This window comes from Helianthus annuus, chromosome 11 (genome assembly GCF_002127325.2).
Source record: "Helianthus annuus cultivar XRQ/B chromosome 11, HanXRQr2.0-SUNRISE, whole genome shotgun sequence".
Taxonomy (NCBI): domain Eukaryota; kingdom Viridiplantae; phylum Streptophyta; class Magnoliopsida; order Asterales; family Asteraceae; genus Helianthus; species Helianthus annuus.
In genome coordinates this window covers 20,111,885-20,120,376 of record NC_035443.2, presented here as the reverse complement: position 1 = coordinate 20,120,376, position 8,492 = coordinate 20,111,885, and the positions used below count along the sequence as shown (strand labels likewise).

General features: G+C 43.6%; 1 protein-coding gene across 1 annotated transcript; it reads right to left on the bottom strand.

The window, feature by feature from the left end:
• Window positions 1-5,397: 5,397 nt before the first annotated feature.
• LOC110901694 lies at window positions 5,398-6,633 on the bottom strand. Its single transcript, XM_022148497.1, has 2 exons — window positions 6,244-6,633; window positions 5,398-6,132 (listed from the first exon to the last, which is right to left on the bottom strand). Exons 1-2 carry the CDS (start codon window positions 6,631-6,633, stop codon window positions 5,398-5,400), a joined length of 1,125 nt encoding a protein of 374 aa, XP_022004189.1.
• Window positions 6,634-8,492: the final 1,859 nt, after the last annotated feature.

The following is an 8,492-nucleotide window of genomic DNA, read 5'->3' as shown; positions in this document are numbered from 1 at the left end:
TAAGTTTGTGATTGTTTTCATCGATGACATTCTGATCTACTCTAAGAGTCAAGAGGAACACGCGCAGCATTTACGACTTAATTTGGAACTCCTTCGATCAGAACAGCTGTACGCCAAGTATTCGAAATGCGACTTCTGGCTTCGCGAAGTCCACTTTCTAGGCCATGTGGTAAACAAGGATGGGATTCATGTTGATCCATCCAAGGTAGACTTAGTCAGGAACTGGCCTGCACCACGTACAACAACGAAAATACGCCAATTCTTGGGTTTGGCGGGTTATTACAGGAGGTTTATCATAGACTTCTCAAAGATTGCACAGCCGCTTACACTACTGACTCAGAAAGGTGTTACTTATCGTTGGGGTAATACACAGGAAACAGCTTTTCAGCACTTAAAGGATAGACTCTGCAGCGCACCTATTCTTTCATTGCCAGAGGGCACAGACGATTTTGTTGTCTACTGCGACACATCAATTCAGGGTCTTGGTTGTGTATTGATACAACGGGATAAAGTCATTGCTTACGCTTCGCGCCAACTTAAGATCCACGAAAGGAATTACACCATACACGACTTGGAGCTGGGAGCTGTCGTTTTCGCGCTTAAGATATGGTGACATTACCTGTACGGTACCAAGTGCACTATCTACACCGATCACAGGAGTCTCGAGCATATCTTCAAGCAGAAGGAATTGAACATGCGTCAACATCGATGGGTCGAACTTTTGAACGATTACGAATGTGCCATCAAGTACCATCCAGGCAAAGCCAATATTGTAGCTGACGCCCTCATTCGAAAAGACACTACGCCTAGACGCGTACGAGCATTACAACTTACCATCCAGTCTAGTCTTCCGGCACAGATACGAGATGCTCAGGTAGAAGCATTGAAACCAGAAAATGTCAGGGCTGAAGCCCTACGCGGCTCAAGTCAACGGTTGGAACAAAAGGAAGACGGCGCCTACTACGTAACATGATGCATCTGGGTCCCACTTTTTGGCAACTTACGTGAGCTTGTAATGGATGAAGCACATAAGTCTCGCTACTCGGTACATCGAGGTTCGGATAAAATGTACCACGATCTCAGAACTACGTATTGGTGGCCTAGCATGAAAGCCCACTAGCAACTTACATTAGCAAGTGTTTGACTTGCGCGAGAGTCAAGACGGAATACCAGAAACCATCAGGCCTACTTCAACAACCAAAGATACCACAATGGAAATGGGAGTAAATTTCCAAGGATTTTGTTACTGGCCTGCCTAGATCTCAATATGGGAATGATACTATTTGGGTGATCGTGGATGGACTCACGAAGTCTGCACACTTCTTGGCTATCAAATAAACGGATAAGTTCTCCACCTTAGCAGATGTTTACCTTAAGGAAGTTGTCTCGAGGCACGGGGTGCCAACCTCTATCATCTCAGATCGTGATTCACGTTTTACTTCGGAACTGTGGCAAGCAATGCACAAATCTTTTGGCTCTCGATTAGACATGAGCACAGCTTATCACCCTCAGACGGATGGGCAGTCTGAGCGCACTATTCGAACTCTGGAAGACATGTTACGTGCATGTGTAATCGACTTCGGCAACAGCTGGGAAAAACACCTCCCTTTAGTGGAGTTTTCGTACAATAACAGTTACCACACCAGCATCCAAGCCGCTCCATTCGAGGCACTATACGGGCGTAAATGTCGATCACCTCTCTGTTGGGCAGAGGTGGGCGATAGTCAGATCATAGGTCCAGAACTTGTAGTTGACGCAACCAAAAGAATTACTCAGATACGAAAACAAATGGCGGCAGCTCGTGACCGTCAGAAAAGCTACGCTGATAAGCGCAGGAAACCGCTCGAGTTCTAGGTTGGGGATCAGGTGCTACTCAAAGTCTCACCCTGGAAGGGTGTAGTTCGTTTTGGCAAACAAGGCAAGCTCAATCCGCAGTATGTCGGACCGTTCGAGATCGTTGAAAGAATAGGCAAGGTGGCCTACAAACTAAACCTACCAGCAGAACTCGGGGGAGTTCACAATGTTTTACACGTGTCAAATCTGAAGAAGTGTCTGTCAGATGAGACCCTCATAGTTCCTTTGAAGGAGCTCACTATCGACGAACAGTTACATTTCGTCGAGGAACCAGTTGAAATCATGGACCGGGATGTTAAGGTCCTCAAACATACCAGAATACCTCTTGTTCGAGTTCGCTGGAACTCCCGTCATGGCCCAGAGTTTACCTGGGAATGAGAAGATCAAATGAAACTCAAGTATCCCCAGTTATTCGGAACAGTGCAACCACTACTGAGGCTGAAGCTACTACGGAATTTCGGGACGAAATTCCCAACCAACGGGGGAAGGATGTGACACCCCAGGAAAACCAGGAAAACCATGCAACTAAACTAGCTTCCTCAGTGAGCACGTGCTAAATTTCGGGATGAAATTTCTTTCAACTTGGGGATGATGTGACAACTCGTATTTTCAAACTCCATTCCTTTCTGTATTGCTCGTTTCATGCTTTACTGTATGTGGTGGTTCACTCGAATACCATATGGACTTTGTTATTAAACGATAGTTGGCGAATACATGTTTAAATTACTTGAAAGTTATAATTGAATACTATTAAATATTTATGTGTGTATGTTTACAAGAAACTGTGATACGTTTAATTGTGTAGTTAGTAAATTTAGGAAACTAACTAAATTGGGCCACGGAATTATTCGACACTTGTGAGCCGCGAGTTTACTTGAGCCCAGCCCGAGCTCGCATATACGTTCAATTATACCATAAATATGCATGGGCCTTGTAAAGCCCAAATGAAGCCAAAGATGGGCCTGGCTCCCTTCGTAGCGTATATACACACATGGTTTTGTGTGATCGTTTTATTATCTCAATCACAAGCCTAATCTCAAACCCTAGCACTCCTGATCGCCCCCTTAGAACTTGACGGCAATTCATCCGTCTGAAGGTTGCATCCCCCTTGAAACTTGTCCCTTGCGCTAGCAATGATCATTCTTCGGTTAGTACGAATATGTTGCTGAATATTTGTTTAATTCTGCTTGTCTATGTGTAGCCGATTGTTATATTATACGGTTCTGCATGATAACTGGGTTGTAGGGTTTGATGTTACCGAACACTAGATGTAATCTAGGACATGGTGTAATACTGTTTTATCACATGAAGTTGTTAATGGAACATATTTGTTAAAGTAAAACTCATGCACATGAGGTTTAGTAATGATTGATTGGCCATAAATCTGATTTGGGTGGATGATTATAATGGTAACGTCTAGAGTATAGGGATTCGGCCCATGTGATAATCAAAAACATAAGTGGCAGCCCATGTGATCCACTTAATATTAATTGAGTTGATTGATGGAGATGATAAGTTCATGTGTTAGCTTTACAAATGCAAACTGAAAAACAAATGTTCATGCATGTGCGATGATGATGATGTAAAATTAATGAGACTGTTTTGTTCCTTTGTAGTTTGTGTTGATGACGTTGACGGTTGAAGCCGATGAAAACATTTCCCTCAACGAAAACACTATCCAACGAAAACACTTTGGGATTTCGTCGCCCAAGTGTTTTCGCCAGAAGGTGTTTTCGCCACATACATGTTTTCGTTGAGTGCTGTCACACGTTAAACCTGTGAAACTTTAACCCTGTTAGTTCAGTTAACTCAGTTAGTTTGTTAACTCCGTGATGTATGATAAGAATGTAAACTCAGCTAGGTCTGTTAACTCTGGTTAGTTCATTAACTCTGTTAAACTCATTAACTATGTTATGTCATTAACTTTGTTAGGTTTGCTAAGCATGCTAATTGATTAACCATGTTAGAATTTACTAAGAACTCAGTTATAGTTATATGGAGTACGATTGTATGAACATGAACTAACTGGTATGTGCTACTTGATGATGATTCATAAACACACTATGTGACATAAATGGCATGTGAATCATTACAAACTGGAACTGATTAAATATATGTACATACTTTAGGCTTTGATTGATTGTTTACGAGCACGTAGTTTAACATTCCGAGCAAACCAAGGTGAGTTCACACTCTTACCAAGGCATGGGATTCCCGGGGTTGGGAAATGGGATTGAATGGTTACTTGTACTTACATCACTACTGAGATACGTACCACTGACCTCGTTAGGTGTAGGACGCCTATAGATACAGCTAGACTAGTAAAACGCGGGAAGCCCCCACTAATCTTCGCACACATGCCTAGGAGGCTGCGATACGAACATTAATCTTCGCACACATGCCTAGGAGGCCGCAATACGAATACTAATCTTCGCATACATGTTTGGGAGACCGCGATACAAATACAACTAGTCTAGGATACATGGGAAACCCCCACTAACCTTCGCATACATGTCTGGGAGACCGCGATATGAATTAATACGAAACCTGGTACAGAACGAAAAAATGATTACGAAACGAATACTATAACTAAACAACCAATTGTGAACTTGCTCAACTTTGTTGTTGACTTTTTGTTACATGCCTTGCAGGTCGTTAGGTACTCATGGAGCTTGCACGGGGAGGCACAGTTGTTGTGGGACAAGGATCGTGGATGCCATGTTAAACGTTTATGACATTTCAAACTTATTACTTATTGTTGGGTTTTACATTTATGCTTCCGCTAAACATTGATACTATACTTTTGTTTTGAACACCATTCATATTGTTGGTTGAATTTCATTTACTATTTACGTCGTTCAATATGATTGGTGGCTTGATCCTGGTCATGTCACGCCTCCATGCGGTGATACTCCGCATTGTGGATTTTGGGGGTGTGACATAACCAACCTCGACGGGGATGACTGCCTCAGTTCCGTAAGTCAAGCTGAAAGGTGTCTCCCCGTTGGAGGTTTTGGGGGTCGTCCGATATGACCACAGGACAAATGACAGTTCCTCTAGCCAGCCTTTCTGCTTTCTTCCTAGTCTTCCTTTCATTCCTTTGATCAAGATTTGATTTGCCCTTTCCACCATGCTTTGAGCATGAGTGATAGATGCGAAGAGCTGTTGTATTTGCATTTGCTCGCACCAGGGCTTGAAGGGCTTTCTCACGAACTGGACCCCATTGTCGCTGACCAACTCTAGAGGGATTCCAAACTGGCAGATGATGTTGTCAAAGACAAACCTTTTCATCTCTCCGCCCGTGATTTTTGCCAAAGGTCTGCCTTCTACCCACTTCGTGAAATAATCAATAGCAACCACCACAAACTTTACCCCACCTAGGCCTTCCGGAAAAGGCCTTATAATGTCGATGGCCCATTTCTAGAACAACCACGATGTCGAGACTGGAACAATAGGGTGTTTATGTCGGTGGGTCATAGGAGCATCGACTTGATAGTTGTCGCACTTCCTTATTTCTTCCAAGGCACTGTCGTACATGTGGTTCTAGTAAAACCATGCATTCATCGCCTTAGCTACAACTGTCTTGGGTCCTGAATACATTCCACGGATACCCTCGTGTATTTCCTGGATTACATACTTTGCCTCTTCTTCGTCCACACACTTCAGGCACGGTCCTAGATATGACCTCCGGAAAAGCGGTCCATCGATGATTTCATATTGGAGGGCCTTTTCCCATATCTTCTTGGACAATGCTTCATCCTCAGGTGGAGTCCCCTCACTTAAGAACTCAATAATACGGGTTATCCATGATTCCCCTGTTTTTTCGACGTACGATGCCTCCTTGTATGAGATGGAGGGAGAGGGCAGGACTTCCACCTTCACCTCCCTAGCCAGATGGTCAAAAGCCACAGAGGCCAATTTGCTAAGGACATTTTCCTTTCTGTTTTTTCCCTGAGGGACGTATTCCATCTTGAAGGTGTTGAAGGTTTTGGCGAGTTCCTTCACCTGAGTCATATACTGGGCCATGGTGTCATCCTTGGCATCATATTCCCCATTGTATTGTTTGACTACTAATTGTGAATTTGAGTTGGCCTCATTGTTCCTCGCTTTTACTTTCTTTGCCTGCCTTAGTCCATCGAGAAGTGCTTCATATTCAGTCGTGTTATTGGTGTTCTCAAAGTCTAACTTAATCGCGTAGGTTAATTCAATTCCTTCCGGACTAATGAGGGTGATGACTGCCCCATTTCCCTTCTCGCTAGAAGCTCCGTTGGTGTAGAACTTCCATATTGTGTCTTAATCTTACTTTATTTCTTGTTCCTCTAGTTCCTTTCACTTGAGAAGTTCTCTTTTCTCTTCCTTAGGAACTTCTGCTAAAAAGTCCGCCAAAACTTGCCCCTTCACGGATGTTCTTGTTTTGTATTCAATGGCATGATATCCCAATTCCACCTCCCATTTGACGAGCCGACCAGAGAGTTCCGGCCTCCTTAGCACCTTCTGTAGCGGTTGGTCCGTGAGCAAGACTACCTTGTGGGCTTCGAAGTACCTTCTGAGTTTTCTCGATGCAAAGATTAGCGACAACGTTAGTTTTTCCATGGGTGGGTACCGCTTCTCCGGTCCCTTGAGCGTTATACTAATGAAATATATTGGTATTTGCTTTCCCAGTCTTTCTACCATCATGATGGCGCTAATGGTTGTCTTAGACGCAGATAAGTACAACAAAATATCTTCCCCAGGCACGGGAGTGGCCAAAGTAGGCAAATTACACATGAGCTCCTTCATTTCTTGAAAGGCTGCTTCAGCCTCCGGCCTCTAACGGAACCAGCTTATTTGCAGGCAATCCTTTAGCACCTTCATGAAGGGAAGAGTTCCATCGATCCCCTTTGATAAGAAGCGATTAGGTGTTATCAGCCTTCCGTTCAGTTGCTGGACATCCTTGCGGGACCTGGGGGACCCCATTTCCACGACTGCTTGTGTTTTCTTTAGATTTGCTCTGATCCCCCCTTTTATGAATACTACTCCTAGAAACTTTCCTTCTTCCACTCCGAAGTAACACTTTCATTGGTTTAGTTTCATGTTAACCTCTTGCATGGTTTTGATGGTTTCTGCTACATCGTCTAAGATGGCAGACTCTATGAGGCTTTTAATGACGATGTCATCCACATATACTTCCAGGTTTCTCCCACATTGATATTTGAATAATATGTTCATAATTTTTTGGTAAGTTTCTACCGCGTTCTTGTGCACGAATGACATTTTGGTGTAACAGAAGGTCCCTTCATCCGTCACAAAGGTCGTCTTTTCTTGGTCTTCAAGGGACATCTGTATTTGGTGGTATACTTTGTATGCATCCAAGAAACATTTCAAAGGATACTGGGCTAATGAGTCCACCTGAACATCAATTTCTGGGAGGGGATAACAATACTTAGGGCATGCCTTGTTCATGTCCTTGTAATCTACACACTTTCTTCATCCTCCATCTTTTTTGCTTACCATAACCGGGTTGGTAATCCACGTGGGGTATCTAACTTCCCTTACAATACCTGCCTGCCCTGGGGAACTTCCTGGTCTCTTCAAAAGTTTCTCTTCTCTTGTATGGTCCCATACTACGTTTCTTTTGCTTGACGGGTCTCACCCAGCTGTGGGTGTTGAGCCGGTGTTCCATCAAGCTTCGGGGTATACCGCACATGTCCTTGTGTTGGAATGCAAAGACATCTATGTTAAAGAGCAATAACTCCTTGAGGGCGCTTTTGCATTTGTCACTCAGGTGTTTTCCCACTCGTACAGCCTGTTCCGGGAATCATTTATTAAGGACCCATTCTTCTATCCCCTCATCCGGAGGCTTTTTTCCGACTCCTCCTTCTGAAACTGACGATACTACCTCATAGGAGGATTTTACCCAAGCAAGGCCGCTGAGAGTTTTAAAAACCAAAGCTCCATGAGTGGTCGAAGACTGTGCTTGAAGGTCTCTAATTCCCGGTCTTCCCAAAATTGCATTATACTTTGAGGGAGCCCTGACCACAGTGAACACCAACTCTATAGTTCGTACGTTGTCACCCACTCCTACCATGAATGGGAGCCTTATCTTTCCTAAAAGGTGTGAGATGTTATTGTTAAAGCCTACCATGGGTATGAAGTCCTCCTCCAGTCTGTCCCGTATGTCCCTGTCAAACTTAAGGAAACCGTGTTCATATATCACCTATACCCCACTTCCCCCGTCCACATGTATTCGGGCAACTCTATGACCTGCTATCTTGGCTAAAATGTTGAAGGGGAGCCTCTTGATTTCGTGCTCCTCCAGGTGGGGCATAAGTATGGGAGCTTTCATAAAATTTGGGGGTCCTAGCACCCTTTCTTTAACACTTCGAGTTGAACCATATTCCTCCCTTCTCCTAATCATATCCATGTACACTCGTTTAGGTTCTTAAACCTTAGTTTCCTTTCCCTTCCTGTCCCTTCCCTCATTTACTTCTTTTTATCAAATGAGATAACTTCCCGATTTTAACTACTAACTCAATCTCCCTTTTAAAGTACATGCAACTATCCATTTTATGACCAAATCCCTTATGGAATTCAAATTATTCATTTGGGTAGGACTTCAACCCTGGTTTAAAGGAAGGGGGTCTAGGGAAAGAGTTTTT

Excerpts from the sequence above, each read along its gene's own strand:
- LOC110901694 (XM_022148497.1), bottom strand. The coding sequence starts at position 6,633 with ATGAAGGAGCTCATGTGTAATTTGCCTACTTTGGCCACTCCCGTGCCT. Across the intron at positions 6,133-6,243 it reads GAACATCCGTGAAGGGGCAA|TTCTACACCAACGGAGCTTC; the intron begins GTTTTGGCGGAC and ends ACAATATGGAAG.